The sequence below is a fragment of the Apodemus sylvaticus genome, chromosome 18 (assembly GCF_947179515.1).
Source record: "Apodemus sylvaticus chromosome 18, mApoSyl1.1, whole genome shotgun sequence".
Taxonomy (NCBI): Eukaryota; Metazoa; Chordata; class Mammalia; order Rodentia; family Muridae; genus Apodemus; species Apodemus sylvaticus.
In genome coordinates, this window is record NC_067489.1 from 19,724,021 (window position 1) to 19,740,765 (window position 16,745).

At 44.2% G+C, this 16,745-nt stretch overlaps 1 protein-coding gene across 2 annotated transcripts in view; it reads left to right on the forward strand.

The window, feature by feature from the left end:
- Thsd1 (thrombospondin type 1 domain containing 1) overlaps positions 1–16,745 on the forward strand; it is a 30,348-nt gene that overhangs the window by 9,631 nt on the left and 3,972 nt on the right. Inside the window, exons 3-4 of one of the 2 annotated variants that reach the window (XM_052162580.1) lie at positions 1,468–2,427; positions 11,452–11,610. In XM_052162580.1, coding sequence (XP_052018540.1) covers positions 1,468–2,427; positions 11,452–11,610 — 1,119 coding nt within the window. The remainder of the gene's footprint in view (positions 1–1,467; positions 2,428–11,451; positions 11,611–16,745) is intronic. The other variant, XM_052162581.1, reaches the window with a different exon arrangement.

The following is a 16,745-nucleotide window of genomic DNA, read 5'->3' on the forward strand; positions in this document are numbered from 1 at the left end:
ACATACATATACACATACATACATACATACATACATACATACATACATATACACATACATACATACATACGTGCATGCATACATGCATTCTTGCTCTCATTTACATACACTTAAACATTTTTTGAAAAACAAATCTTTAAAATTTCTTTTGCCACTTAATTCCTTGTCTAGTCTGAGACAAGTGTGGGAGCCAGTCTCTTTGGTCACTAGTGGGCACCTCCCTCAACTCACATTGTCTACAGGTGCAAGGGCATCTTCTTCACCTTCTGTTTCCCCTAAATGGACAAACAAAGCAAACTTTAACCTGTTATGACTTTCAAGTAAGCATGATCAAGGATTCAAATCTATCCGAGTTTTATATATCTTATATCAGTCTCAAGGAAGAAATCGATGAGGTGCTAACCGACCTTTGTGTTGATATTGATTACACATAAACAAGGGGAGTTTAAAGATGGCAAAGACAAACAAAATTACATGAGCCTCTTTAGACATGTGCAGTGTGATATGTTTATACTATCTGCAGATAGGTATATATAGTAAGAATAATAAATTTTTAATTATGCAACTTTTTTTCCAAACCAAAAAAGGATCCTGGAAGTTCTTTTATTGCAGAATGATGTCTTACCCTACCATAGACCAGCCGATTGTTGCATTGCCAAATTCTGCCTGCTTTGATATGTATTTGGATCCTGTTCAACAAAGAAACAAAGATTCTTATGTGTCTGCAGTCTTTGTACCATTTCAGCTGCTTTGCTGGGTCTCTTCTTAAAAGATATGGTTGATCATAACTGAATGGTACTTGGGAAATTAGTAGTCATCTGTCCTATTGATGCCAGTACTGGTCACTGTCATGTCATTAAAGTTGCTAAGGATATGCCTAGTTATTTGAGAAATGTTCATGCTATTATGGGTGAGTGACCAACGAAAAATAAATAAATAGCATCTCTCATCCACCTGAAAATTCCCTAATCATACAAGTGGAGAACACTGGTAAAATTTTTTGAATGCTTATCTTTAATGTTGAACAAAGGGAAGTGAAGTTATCTTACATTTTAAGTCATCTACAGCAGTTTGAATTGAGCCATTTAGATCAAACATTCTCTAACTGTTGTCTCTTTCTCCAAATACCTGAACACCAGAAAATGATTCAAGTAAGAAATGTGAGGGACTGAGAATTGTCAATTATTCTTTTATCTTCATCGTCATTTACTGCGGTTAGAAGTGAATGCTGTGAGCTCAGAGTACCTATCACCACTCACCATTTTAAGCATGAGGGTGAGGAGAGACCAGAATACTTAGAAAGCAACAAACCAGGGGCTCAACCTCTTAGGGGTTGTGTGCCGTTCTGTCACATCCTTGGCTTGGCCGCACGTTCTCCGGTGTCTGATAACAGCTATTATTATTTTATCACTAATAGTCCTGCCCAAATGCACCCTTTAAAATCCAACTCTGACCATTTCCTTTCAGTCCTTGGAGAAGCAGAATACCTCTTCTTGCAAGAGCCAGTCCATGTGGCACTGAGTGACAGAGCAGTGTCAGTGGGTTTCCACTACCTCGGTGACATCAACGGGACACTGAGGAATGTGTCTGTCATGCTGTGGGAGGCCAACACCAATCGGACTCTTACTACTAAGTACCTCCTGACCAACCAGGCCAAGGGAACACTCCAGTTTGAATGCTTCTACTTCAAAGAGGCTGGTGACTACTGGTTTGTAATGATCTCGGAAGTGACAGACAATGGCACACAAGTTCCGCTCTGGGAGAAAAGTGCCTTTCTGAAGGTAGAATGGCCTGTCTTTCACATCGATTTAAATAGGACAGTCAAGGCAGCAGAAGGCACCTTCCAAGTGGGTGTTTTTACCACCCAACCGCTCTGCCTGTTTCCTGTGGACAAGCCAGAGATGCTGGTGGACGTCATTTTCACTGACAGTCTTCCCGAGGCAAGAACAAGTCTGGGACAGCCTCTGGAGATCAGAGCCAGCAAAAGGGCAAAACTCACTCAAAGTCAGTGGGTCGAGTTTGGCTGTGCACCCATAGGGGTGGAAGCCTACGTCACGGTCATGCTGAGGCTGTTGGGTCAAGACTCAGTCATTGCTTCCACGGGACCTATTGACCTGGCCCAAAAATTCGGATACAAATTGATGATGGCACCGGAGGTCACGTGTGAATCTGTGCTGGAGGTGATGGTACTGCCACCTCCTTGTGTCTTCGTCCAAGGAGTTCTGGCTGTTTACAAGGAGGCCCCCAAACACCCGGAAGAGAGGACTTTCCAGATGGCTGAAAACAGGCTGTCCCCAGGAGAGAGGAGAACGCTGTTTAACTGCACTTTGTTTGACGTAGGAAAGAACAAATACTGCTTTAACTTTGGAATTTTGAAGAAAAGCCATTTTTCTACAAAGGAATGCACGCTAATTCAAAGAAATATAGGTTGGTATTGAGATTTCATAGTCTTTAAACAAATCAAATCAGTGCCTTCATGTAATCAAAATTGATCGGATCTAGGTGAGTTGTGGTATTTATGATTTGTTCATTTAGACAATACCAATTAGTGTTATTGTCTTTTTCTGAAAAATTAAGAGCATATTCATCTTTCAGTTTCTGTGAGAGATTGGTTTGGAGATTCAGAGATACCAACATTGCATAGTATTCATATAATCGACACACCACTTCCCGTAAATCCCAGGTCCTCTCTAGGTTACTTATAAACCATCACAATGTAATTCTGTGTAGGTAGTTGCTATTCTGCACTGTTTCCAGAACAATAGCAAGAAGAGAGTCTGGACATGTTCGGTAGAGATGCAGTACTTTTCCTGAAGGATTTCTTTCCATAGCTAGTTGACCCTGTGGATATGGATTGTGGGATAGGTCGGAGGCCAGGGAGCCATACAGGTACCCTGGTCGTCAGATTCACATGACCTCTCCAGGTTTTCTCTTTCCCTCCAAAACTACTAACCATCAGAAGCTCTTCAGCCAGTGATGGAGGCTCATGAGCGCCCTCCACTCCATGCTGCCCAGGTAGCCACAGCTACTGTGGGTTCCTGAGTGCAGAGGTCTTGCACATCCAAAAGACACTGTCTCACACCTGTCCTCCTCACTACTGGCTCCTACATCCATCTTCCGTCAGGATGGTCCTTGACCCTTGGGGGTGACGCTATAGTTTCTTTTATTGAAAACAGATTTTTTTTCTCATATGATATATTCTGATTACCATTTTCCTCTTCCTACTCCTCCCAGTTCCTCCCCACCTTCCCTCCCATCCGGAGCCACACCCTTTCTATCTCATTAGAAAACAAACATGCATCCAAGGAATAACAATAATAAAATAACAAAATGTAAAACAAGAACAAACAAATTGGAACAGGAAAAAAACCAAAAACAGGAGAGCCAAAGAAAAAGACTAAGAGATGCACAGATGACCAAACATGGGAATCCCATTGGAACATAAAATTGAAAGCCTCAAGGGACCCCATGTAAGGTTAAAAGAAAGACCTCAACTTAACATTGTGAAACAAAGACCCTCCAAAGATGCCACTGTGTTCATTTTCTGTTAGCCATCGACTGCGGGGCATGGGGCCTGTGAGGCTTCCTTGGAGAAAACTGATTCTCTATTTGCAAGCAGCTATCAGTTGGAGTTAGCTTCTGGGTTAGGGACGGGGACATGTGTCCACTTCTTTCAGATCTGGGACCCCGTCTGGTGCAGACCCATGCAGGTTCTGTGCACGCTGCCCTAGTCTCTGTGAGTTCATATGTCTATCCATCCTGCTGTGTTCCTTGAGTCCTCTGTCTCCTCTTCCGCAAAGTTCACAGCTCTTCAAGGAGGAATTTGATGTGAAGATATTCCATTTAGGGCTAAGTGTCCCAAGGTCTCTCACTGCCTGCATATCGTCTGGCTGTGGGTCTCTGTGTTTGTTCGCATCTGCTGCAGGAGGAAGTGTCTGATGGTGGCTGAACAATGCCCTGATCTATGAGCATGGCAGAATGTCTTTAGGAATCATTTTATCGCTACAACCCTTCCTCCAGCCCACCCCGCCCCCCCACCAGGTTCCTGGCCTATCTAGCCTCAGGTTCTTGGTGACAGCATAAGGTATGGTTTCCATCTCATGGTGCAAACCTTAAATCAAATAAGATACTGGTTGGTTCATCCCCAACGCCTTGTGCCACTCTCACGTAGCAGACTTTGCAGGTGGATCGCCACTGTAGCTTGAAGGTTTTGTAGCTGCCTTCCTCCTTTGGTAATGTGCAAGGTTCCTTCCAGCCCCGAGAGCACTAGCTAGTCTGTACCAGTGAAAACCTGCAAGGCATAAACATAGGGATAGATCCCTGGGCCTTGCTGGTCAGACGGTCTAGCCTAATCGAGATGACTCAAGACCTGGTGAGGAATCATATCTCAGACAAACAAACAAAAAAAGATAAGTGGTTCCAGAGAAATGCGTTTTCAGGTTTTCACATGGATGCTGGGAAGAGGGCCTCAGGTAGCAGTACTCTACCCATAATTCCCCCCAGCCTCCTCTCAATCTCATTAGTCCTTTACTTTCTTTTATTTAAAGAGTTATTTATTTATTATATCTAAGTACACTGTAGCTGTCTTCAGACACACCAGAAGAGGGCGTCAGATTACATTATGGATGGTTGAGAGCCACCATGTGGCTGCTGGGATTTGAACTCAGGACCTTTGGAAGAGCAGTCAGTGCTCTTGACCACTGAGCCATCTCTCCAGCTCCTGTTAGTCCTTTACTCTTTATAATTGGAATAACGTGCTTATTTCTGTCTCCTCTTCTAAATATGTCTTAGGATCCTAGGATACGGCACGTTTTGGATGTTGCCAAAAGGGACTTACGGTCTTTACATGATTAGTTTGACCCTGGCACTGTCCTCAGTGCCTTTTGCGACTATTAACCTGCTCCGGCCTTACAATCCTGTAACTTAGGGTAATTGTAGTGTCCATTTTAGAGATGAGGATGTAAAGGCACAGACGACTGGGGTGATCTGCTCAGGATGGTTGGACGAAGAGTCAGAGCAGCAAACTGCATGGACCGGGATCCGGCTCAGTGGTGGCATGTCTGCCCTGAGTTCTGTTCCCAGCGCCAGGAGACAGGTGAAAACCAGGTTAAGCAGCCTGACAGTAGCTCTACCACGCTCCTGTGTCACCTTCTGTACCGCCAGTTGTTACAGAAGACAACAAGAAGGTTTTAGCTTGGAAACGATCCTCGTGGTTTTCTTCCTCACTCATCCCGGACTGTGAGGCCCTTTCCGAAGACCTGTAACTGTCTCTATGTCCTGGGGGTGGGGTAGGGGTGGAGCACGATTTGTTTAATAGAAGTGAGCCTTGCTCTGTGCAAAGAAAATCTGTCTGCTTTTCCCGGGCATCCCGGTTTTCACCAAAGTTTATAGGGTTTTCTTCTAAGTATGTTTTGTTTAGTTACCTTGGTCCCTGGAGCACTGTGTCTTCGAAATGTCAGTATTTCATCGCCATCAGTCCTTCAAATAGTCTTAGAAACAAGAATACCTTTTCCTTATTCCATGCCGGACAAATTCTGCTCATTCAGAATTGATTTCTCTTGTGGCGGTTGGAAAGGTGTTTTACCTGGCCAAAGTAGCTTGTTTTAAGTATACATGTCTCTATAGACACCTAAAGAGGACTGAATAAAATGACCCTGGATTCACAAAGAACAGCTATTTGGAGTAACGGTCATCTTGGTCTTCATGTGTGATCTGTGAACTATAGATGTGTAAAGAATTCCAATTTTAGAGAATTTTCTTCAAAGTTGTTTAATATTTTCAGGGAGCTGAGGTATAAGGCATTTAAATATTTTTCTGGGTAAATTTGAGCATTGCTTTAGTTGAGCTGAGCTAATTCCCATTTGGTTATTCGATGAAGAAATAGATTTAAGGGGGCTGGAGAGATGGGTCAATAGTTAAGAGCACCATGTGATCTTCCAAAGGTCCTGAGTTCAAATCCCAGCAACCACATGGTGGCTCACAACCATCCCTCATGAGATCTGAGGACGCCCTCTTCTGGAGTGTCTGAAGATAGCTACAGTGTACTTAACATATAATAAATAAATCTTAGGGAAAAAAAGAAATAGATTTTAAAAAAATCTGCATGGTGGTGGCACACGCCTTTAATTCCAGCACTTGGGAGGCAGAGGCAGGCAGATCTCTGAGTTTGAGGCCAGCCTGGTCTACAGAGCTAGTTAAAGGTCAGCCAGGGCTATACAGAGAAACCCTGTATCTCAAAAAACCAAAAACCAAACCAACCAAAGCAACAAAAAAATAGTTTAAATGGTTTTTTTTTGTTTTTGTTTTTGTTTTTGTTTTTTAACTTTGAGCCATGCCTTTTCTTTCAAGGGGCACAGCACGGCATCTGTATGATGGATGCCAGCGTGTGCCTCACATGTGTGTGAGGGCTGCTGGGTTTTATTAGAAGGCGCCTCTTTCTGGAGTTTTCCTCTCTCACTCTCTACCTTCTTCTTCCTGTTCTTGAACTAGGGTCTCTTACTGAACCTGGTGCTCAGTTTCAGCTGGGATGGCTGACCAGGTTGCCTCAAGATTTGCCTGCTTCTACCCATGCCAGTACTACAATTACAGGCAGAGGATCATGCCTGGCTTTTACATGGGTGCTGGGGGTGGATTTGGAGTCAGGCCCATTAAGCTCCAAACCCAGCATTTTAAAATTGTGTGTGTGTGTGTGTTTGACATTAAGATTCATGTTTTTATCAAATTGATTTTCTTTTTCTGGTTTCCACTAAGGGAACTGTTGGGTTTATCTCACAAGTGACTTTTTGTAATTAAAGAAATTATACTTATATCTACAAACATTTAAACATATTTCTTAAAACAGCATCTAGCTGGGTCACGTTTTTTGAATCCAACTTGACAAGCTCGGGCTCTTCATTGGTATCCTTAGAGAAACAAGAGGATTATTGTCCTTCGTAATTTCCATTGCGTGGTGTTAATCATCAGCACGCGAAAAGGATAAATCGGCTGTACGTTGATCGAATTTTCTGTCAGATCTTATAGTAATAGAATTCCCAGTAGATTTTTGGCGAGTAAATCCCATGAGGTGAGCACAGAGAGACTTTCATGGGAGATTCCCAGAGCTCTACAGGCACGAGGCGCTCAGTGAATAAGCAACTCCAGAGCTTGGCAGACAAAGCCTCAGCATTGTTCTTCTCCCGGACGCACTACAGTGTGATCTGAGAGGCACAGAACCAATATTGTGTTCAGTTGGACCTCTGTATGGAAGATCATTACCACATCGCAGTTGATGTTGGTCCGTGCTGCTCCTTTATAACGCTCGTACTCTTGTGAAAAATCCTCAGAGACTTAATTACCTGAAGGAACTCAGATTCCATGACTCACCCCTTGGCTCTCCTGAGAGCACACCTGCCCTACAAATTTTCCTTGTGTTTTTGTAGTGCTTTGTGTACCTGTGGTTGGGTCAGAAGCTTTTGTCCATGATGGAAGAAAAGCCATTCGGAGTACTTATAGTGCTAGCATGATCTGATAGACTCTGGGGTTGTGTGCGTACTGATAGAGAAGAATCTGGATGACTTCTCAATAAGAAATAAGTTATTATGTGTGGCAGTGATTTCGTATCTGCTTCTAAGAGAACTTTGAATTTATCAACAGCTTTTTGGTAGAGCAGTTGCCTAGCATGCCAGGGGCTCCAGGTTGTATTTCCCAGGACTGCAGGGGTGTGAAGGGAGCAGTTTGGGGGAGGATTATGTGTATTGTGAAGTTTTGTTTGTACGTGGCTCTGCCTTTAGGATTGTTAGGAGTAGACCGACTCATTTCTCCAGAGATGTTCCTCTGTATCCACACATAACATCTCAGGTTCTGTAGCCAGTTTGTCTTTGGTTACTATAGACACTCGTTTTCTTTCAGTGTTCACGGGGTTTATTTTCTTCTACACTGTTACTTTAACCTACATGCTTTTATGTATGATGCTATGATGCATATTTACATATGTTTATATGAATAAAGTTTTTGGTTTCAAACAGTACACACATGTATATGTACACATACTTATATACATGCACACACACACACACACACACACACTTGGGTCTTGTCAAAATTTTAATCCAATCTAACAATCTGTTTTTTTTTTAAATTGGCATGTTATATTATTTATGTTTAGTATTATTATATGCTTGGATTAAATTCTGCTTTTCTGGGGTTATGCTTCTTCTATTAGCTCTTTTTTGTCCTTCTCCTTTTGATTTGTGTAGATTAATTGAAAATTTGTATGATATGCTTTAACCAGGCTGTGAGTTTATGATTTAGACCTTAAAATATTTCTAGTGGTTGTCCTAGAGATTGCAATATATATCTTTATCCCAAGTCTACTTGTGGGAAGTGGTTTGGTCTTTTCTTTAATAATGTTATTTTAACTGAAATATAATTACTTCATTTCCCCCATCTTGGCTTTCCTCTCGTTAAACCCTTCTCCTTCCCCCGTACTCTGGCTCAACTTAATGGCCTCCTTTTCTTTATGATTGTTACATGTGAATACACATACCTACACATACACACACACGCGCGCACACACACACACACACACATAATAAAACCTACTGAGTCTGTTTAATATTGCTTATATATATGATGTATATGTATATGATTTCAGGGCTGACCAACTTAGGGGACTTGTCTGTGGGAAAACTAATTCTTCTCTTAGCAGTTAGTTGCCTTTGGTCCTTTTTCTAAGGGTTGGGCCCTTTAACATTTCCCCCTTCACATTACCATATGTATTAGGATTTTCATTGTTCTGGTCTTGTTTAGTCTGCAATGCTGCTGATATTGTGGCTGTGGCTTCCCTGTCTTTTCTGGGAGATTCAATCTCAAGAAGACTTCCTGGTCCTACAGGCTTTCTGCCCATCTTCCATGGTGTTTCCTGAACCCCAACAGGGGTTGTGTTGTAGATGTATCTGCTGGGGCTGGGTACCCCAATGGTTAGGTGTTGTCTGTATTTTGACCAGTTGTGGTTTTCTGTGAGGATCTCTATTTGTTACAAGGACAACTTTCTCTGATGAGGTTTGAGGTCTACACTTCTCTGTGAGTGTAAGGATAAATGTTTGGAACGCGGTTAGGAATTATTCTGTCTTACCTAAGTGGCAGCAGGAGGTTTCCTCTAAGATCCATTATTTCACTAGCTCAGGGTAACCCAGGTTAGCCCAGGGTAGGTTAAATTTCCAGTACCAGGTATGATTTCCCTTCTAATGATCAGGCCTTACATTTAATTAGACAGCCGTTGGTTACTGCCGAGATGGAGAACCACTACTGCACCCTTGGGAGCACCTTGGCATGCTGGTCATTGCTGTGGTCCTCAGTCATCACAGCTGGAAAGCGCTGGTTGCCTCCCTCTTTGGAAGCAGCGGAACACTTTTTTGGTATTCTGAAACCTAGTCCTCCGGGAGGAGCAAGCTCAGAGATAGCTAGGATTTTCCAAGTTTTCTGTCTGAAGTTCATGGTGTATTCAGCTCAAGTTATCAGGCTTGGCAGCAGGTGACTTTCCTGGAGTCAGAGCCAACTCACAGCCCTTAAATTATATATATTATATCATACCATCTCACACACACACACACACATATATATATATGTGTGTGTGTGTGTGTATGTGTGTGTGTGTGTATATGTATATGTGTATGTGTATATGTATAGTGTGTGTGTGTGTGTGTGTGTGTGTGTGTGTGTGTGTGTGTGTGTGATTGCCTGGGAGCCGGGACCCTTGTATATGAGTTCCAGCCTCCAAATCTGTTCTCTCCTTCTCTCCTCCCCCAGTGTGGGGGTTGGAACACAGGCTTCCAGGTTTCACAACAAGCAGTGCCTTTGTCCATCAAGCCACGTCAGTGACCCATGTTTCTCTGTTTTGTTTTGTTTTTCCTTTCTTTTTGAATATTTTCCTACTCGATCTTTTCTGGACATCTTGGATTTGTCCTCTAGTATCTGTGTTCATTTTGGATAGTTTTTAAGACATATCTTTTCAGGTGACTTTTCTCTCCTATTCTGTCGTAGCCTTCCAGAATTCCACTTACCCACGTGAGTGTCTGATAGCTCCCGCTATCCACAGTTGTTTGGGTTTCTCTCACTCACATCATCCCGCTTGCTATCGTAGTGCATCTGAGTCTGGATAATTTATAAGAGACTGAGGTTTGTTGCTAATTCTAGATCCTGGGGAGGCCAAAGTCAAGGAGCCTGCATCTGGTGAGGCCCTTCCATCTATGACATCAGGGGAAACAGCAGAAAAGGCGAAAGAGTGTGCATCCCAAGTCCTTTGTATTATATTGAAATTAATTAGCATCGTTCCTGTTGGCAGAGCCCTTAGGACCTAAATACTTTCCATTCGGTCAAACCTCCCAACATGTGTGCACAGGGTGGGGTTGGGGTGTGTGTCAAAATCCTACCATGTGCTGTTGGGTACGTATTCTACTTAGAGATATCTTTATGTTTCTGTTGAGTTGTTTCTAGTTCCCCGTCTTCATATTTATTTTCTTTAAATGTGCCAAATATACTGGGAGCTGGTGGAAGGCATTGTTCATCTTTATAACTGTATTTCAGGGGTTGTAGCATTTCTGTTCACATTTTCATACGCGCATATCCGTCTTATTTAGCTATCTGAATCTCAGGGGTGAGGCAGGCCTCTGTGAGCTGCAGTAGGGCAGTACCTTGGGTAGTGTGGGCTCAGGACATTGTCAGCTCTGCCCCCAAGTCAGGGAATTTCTTTCTTCCCAGTCTGTCACAGCAGTTGGCCCCAGAAAGTGCTCTCAGCCTGACAGTTTGCTGTGTTTTCCTCAGTGGCTGAAGTTGAAGAGATGGAAGGAAGGACCTGTAAGGCTGGATGTGTTTTTGTTACTGGGACTTAGCCCCTCTTCACACACACACACACACACACACACACACACACACACACACACACATACTCACACACTGTAAGGAGGTTTGTCTTGTGCTGTGCTTGTCCCCAGTCTTTCTGGTGGGATCCCTGAGGAGGAGACTATGAGTGGGTACAAATTCTTATCTTGTCCCCGGGGGCTGTGAGTTCTCATCTTCTCTCTCAGTGATGCAGTACATTTTAGCTGTGCTTGTCTGATGAGCTTGTGTGGGTGCGTCCTGGACTCTATCCCAGGCAAACAGGAGTTTGCAGCCCCTCTTTCCTCGAGGAGCCTGGCTCTCCTTTTGCTGTAGGCTGGCCCTTTAGCCCCGTGACCTTACTCTCTGGTGGGTCGCAAGAATGCTAGGAGTAGCTAAAATTTTATAGACTGCATGGCTCTTCTCTGTTTTTGAGATTAAGACCAACATAGAGTTTTACATCTGCAAGAATTTATTTTTTTTAAACCTTCTAGCCTTTTAAAACCAGAGCATTGAGTTTTGGTGCTTCATTTGGGTGCAGTTAAATCCCGATACTCAAACGAGTTAGCACTAAAAGCGTGACTTATATCCTTGCAGAAACTTGGGGACCATGGCAGCCGTGGAGCCCGTGTAGCACCACGTGCGGGGATGCCGTCCGAGAGCGTCGCCGCGCATGCGTCGCTTCTTTCCCCTCCAGACCTAGCTGCTCTGGAATGTCCTCAGAGACCTCTCCGTGCTCCCTGGAGGAGTGTGCTGGTAGGTGTTCTTGCTCTTGCTTCCTTTCGGTCACTCCTCAGAGCCTCTGTCAGCCAGGCCTGTCTGGGAACCACAAGTCTGTTCAGCGGAAGCTTGCTGCTCTGACCATCGATTCTTCTGGCTTTGTACTTAGCAGTGTCTAGGACACTGGAGCAGTCGGGACAGTAACTTGCCAGTGAGATGACAGGATCTGATATTGGAAGTGACATAGGAGTATGTCTAAAGATTCAGACATATTCAGTAATTTAAAAAATAAAAAACAGAAATCGTTGGCAGAGAGCGTCTCAAGAATCTGTTCTTTCTTATCATGTGGAGTCCAAGTGTGGAGCAGATAGTCCGCCAGTTGAGCTATCTTGCTGCTAGCAGATATTTATTTATTTATTTATTTATTTATTTATTTATTTATTTGACTAGGGGTGAGCAGATCTCACTCTGTAGCTCAGGATGGCCCTGAATTTTTATCTTGCTCCAGCCCCTGAAGTGCTCAGATTGCAGATACACCACCATGCCCTGCTAGCTGCTGTCAATTCCCCCTCCCCCCCCACCTCCCCTACCTGTCATCTCAGAGGTTGTACAAAGAGCGCATGTAAACCATCAGCTGTCAAAATGAATCAGTTGTTTCTCACCTCTGCTCAGTGGCCTAAGCCTATTCATTGCCAGCTCTATCTGGGAGGGAGGGGTAAGGATTTTTTTCCCTTGCCGTCCACAGGGACTGGACTTTTCTGCATTTTTCTAAGCATAATCAAGGTTGCCCCTGATAGGTTCTCAAAGGGCATTTGATGTGAGTGGTCCACGGAGATGATGATCTCTTGTCAGAGCCAGGTTTGCTTTCTCTGTGGAGCTGAATGGCAGTTGGTCATAGTGATGACGGCTCCTTGGTTTTCTTACACCAGTCACCCCCTGAGAAGCAGCCTGGTTGGCTGGACAACTTTTGCTGTGACCCTGACTTTTAGATAAAGTTCCTCTGCCGAGGCCTACCTTCTTATACTCTCTGTTTCCAGATTCAAAGGCATCCTGAGTTCTTGTTCTTTGGGGATTTGGAGGAACTAGATCCTTTCCTGTGTCTGGATCTCATAGAACCTTTGAGCCCAAACCATAGGCATCCAGCTGTCTTTCCCAGGGCTCTCACCTGTGTCCTTGGAAGGTCTTTCTGGTTACTCTGTCTCTTGGCCAGTGCTGAAGGCCCTGCCTCCCTTGCTTCAGAGTCTGACGAATGTTACTCTCCATTTTGTCTTCTTCTTGTAGCCCTGGCCTGGCTCTTCGTTTCACCGTCAGCCACCCCATCTTCTCTAAAAAGTCCCGAACCCTTCAAAGGACATTGCATCTAGACATGGAAAGATATTTTTCCTTTTCTTAAATATTAAAATTTTTGCATGTGCACAAACTTTTGAGTACACGTGTGTGCCATGGGACTTGTGTAGAGGTCATAGGATACTTTGCAGATATTTGTTCTTTGTGCTGTATGGATTCTGGAAGTCAAACTCAGGTTGTCAGTGCCTGTGGCAAGTGTCCTGTAAATGCGTCTTTTATTCACCAGATATAATTGTCTTCTTGGACAGTTGTGCTGAATAAGTGCACTATTTCTAGTTCTTTCTGAACTCTGGCTGGCTAGTTCAACTCAGCTGTTCTGGCTCAAAACCCTTCTCTCAGCTTCTCAATCCAGCTTCTCTTGGCTTCTGAATGAATTGCTCTGCTTGACCTCAAACTAACTTTGGCAATCTGTTCTAATTTTCTAGCCACCTCTCACTTTCTGGCATGCTCTGTCTTTGCCTGCAACCTGTCTCTGTAAAATTGTCCAGGTAACTGCCTCTGCCCCGCCCTTTCCTGTACTTCTCTCTTAAGTTGCCTTTCTTTCCCGTCTGTTCTAGTGAGAGCTGGCTGTATCCTGTCTGTGACTCGGTCTGTCAAATCTTTCACTGGTTCATCACTTTGACTGCCCCTCAATTAGACACCATTTTCAAACATGGCGGCTTCCTTCTACAAACTAACCTTACTTACATTGTTTGGGATTAAAGGTGTGTACTAAGGGTGTGCCTGTGTTCCAGCCAGCGGGGATTGAAGGTGTGTCATTCCAGCCAGGTCACACAGACCTAGGATGTCTTTGGATGTGATCCCTTGCCAGAGAAGCCATGTTGATGGATTAAAATTCCTCTACAGCACCCTCGCCTGCTGCACCATCTTGTCAGTCCTAGCCATTTTTTCTTGTCATCGTTGTGTGAACAATACAGTATGGCAACTAGTTATACAACTTTTGTGCTATATTGAAAAGTATAGTTGACCTAAGAATGTCTTCAGGAGCAAGAGGATGTGTGCGAACTCTGTGCAAATAAGACACCTGAAGAATCTGGTGTCTCCAAGCATCCAGGAGACAATGCTCAGGTACTAAGTGACTACTCCACACCCTTCACATTCCAGAGGTGCCTTGCCCAGGGTCACAAAATGAGGGATCCAAGGAGTAGAACCAACTCCATAGTAAGCTGCCTGTCTCAAATACTTTGCCTTTATATTCGTGCCAGTGTGGCTTTCTGGAAGAGGCATCAGCAAGTGGAAGTAGCAATTGTTTTGGGAGAAACGTGATTATATTTCATGTCCCAACATCTGACTTCTGTTATAATGGGTGGGGTCTGGAAATGCACATGTTCTCAGCATAGAGCTAAGAGCTGAAGGCCCCCCTTCTTGTACAGCAAGGACCTGAGATAAATGATTAGGTGGATAAAATCGACTTTCCATGTATTTGCTTTTTCCTATTCTCTGTCTGCTCTGTCTAAAGAGGTAAAGATCTACTTAATGACAGAATCATCCCCTTTGCTTGACATCTGGGAGGGGTTACATATGGCAGGGATGGGCCAGACCAGCAGCTATTTTCCAGATGTGTTTGTTTGGAAGTTTCCAGACAGTCAGAAGGTGGAGTGAAAGCAACTTGTGATGTGGGACAGGAATGTTGCTGTACCCTGTCATCGGCAGTCACAGCCTATAAAAGCAGTGACACACCAGGGAACAGACATCCACCGATTGTTGTTGCTGAATCAAGGATCCAGAGTTTTGCCTGGCTATAGAAGGAAATGCTTTGGTGTCCCTATCTGAGGGCAGCTATGGAACACTTCAGCGAGAGAATACAACCTCCCATGTGGCATAATAGCGATCCTTTTTCTATTGTTATTTTTAATAAGGAATGAATCGGTCAATTATACTAAGGTTTGTTGGACACCAGCTGTGTGCAGGTTACAGTTAACTGTGAGTAGGATTGGGAATATATTGAATTTACTTATAAGATACATCCTTGTCTTGAAATGTGATCTAGTAGCCTGGAAGGTATATAGAGAAATGTAATCCAACACAAGGCCCAGAATAATAAAGATCCACACACACAGCTTTCTATGGTAGCATGTAGGGTGGAAATCCATGCTGGGGACAGCTCAGTTCTCAAAGCAGGTGATGCTTGAGCTGAAGTTTGAGAAGGGGGACTGTACCACCCAGGAGAGCAAAATAGGCTAGGCAAGAGAGGTTATATATATATATATATATATATATATATATATATATATATATATATATATATATATAGAGAGAGAGAGAGAGAGAGAGAGAGAGAGAGAGATTGAAGGCATCAGAGAAAACAGCTTGGAGATCTGAAAGCTGCAAAGAGCTCGCTGCAGCTAGACACTGGTGTGCTAGGGGAGAATAAGATGTCCTGACAGGTCTCAAAGGTTTGAACCCGTGCTGTGGGTGCATCTTAGACTGTAACATGAATACAAATAAAAAGGGTAGGTATAGTAAAGAGTGCCCCTTAAGGAGTTTTCAATGCCCCAAGTGGCATCGATAAAGATTCAGGGAGAGGTAGGAGATGCACAACTGGATGTGACAAGTGGCAGGCATGAGGGCTGAAAGTCAGGACTCTGCCCATTGAATGGCCCATGAAACTATATCCCCTTAACATTAGGTATATCAGGAGGAGGCACAGGTTCTTGGGGGAGGGGGAGAAAGGGCTAGGGATGTGGCTCAGAGATAAGAGTCCTTAGATGTCTGAGGCCCTGGATTCATCCTCTAGGATGTTAAATATATATGGCTGTCCTCATGCTTTCCTCTCTAATAGAGTGACTGGTAGTCATTGTAGCAAGTAGGAAAGTCGAAAGAGTCACAAAATGGCAGACAGTACTGCGGGGACTGAACTGTACGGTGACTGTGAGGAGCTCACATGTGAGCACAGGGAAAACTGCACTGCGGGAGGCCAGCTAGTGATGGAGCAGCAGCATGTCAGTAGATGTAGACCTGTCTTCCACTAAGCAGGGCGGGGAGACAAGGAGCATGAGAGGCTGTGGGAGCCTGGGGGGCTGGAGAAGGTCTTTCGAAGGTAGAAAGAGTGTGCGCATGTTTCCATACGGAGGAAAAAAAAAAACAGCTGCACAGGGAAGTCACTGGGATGATTGGTCAGAGGGACGAGCCTTGGGGAAGGGCGGCTTAGAGAGCGTTGGTTGGTGGGTGAACCCACTTTTTCCAGGAGCCCCCCCTGCACCCCTCCCGCTGCAAGTGGAGAAAGAGGCCAGCAGAGGTGCAGCAGCTGCCGTGTTTATGACAGAACAAGCTCTGTGGGGACCTGAGGCTGGACATTGCAGAAGAGCAGAGGCTTGGGCCTGCACAGATAGAGTTTTCTCTATCTTTGCCCAGACATTAGGTGCGTCCGCTGAGAATTCACATGCCTAGGTCGTTTACTATTCACTCTTGCTTCAGTCTAGGGTAGAAAAAGGTTTATTTCATCTTTGACATTACAGTCTACCATTGAGGAAAACCAAGCAGAGGTCTGGAGGCAGGAACTGAAGTGGAGAACACGGAGGAATGCTGTTACCGGCTTGCAGCAGGGCTCGTGTTTAGCTGCCTTTCTAATACAGGCCAGGCCCACCTGCCCGAGGATGGTATTGCCCACAGTGGGCTGGGACCTACTACATGGATTATTAGCCAAGAAAATGCCCCCACAAATGTGCCCTAAGGATAACTGGGTGGAGGCAGTTCCTAAGTTGAGGCTTCTTCTTTTAGGGTATGTCTAGTAAGCAATCAGATCTTGGAGAGGTCTGAAGTACAGTTTCCTGTAACTCCAGCTCCAAGGAATTTGAACTCTCTTCTGACCTCTGAGGGCATCA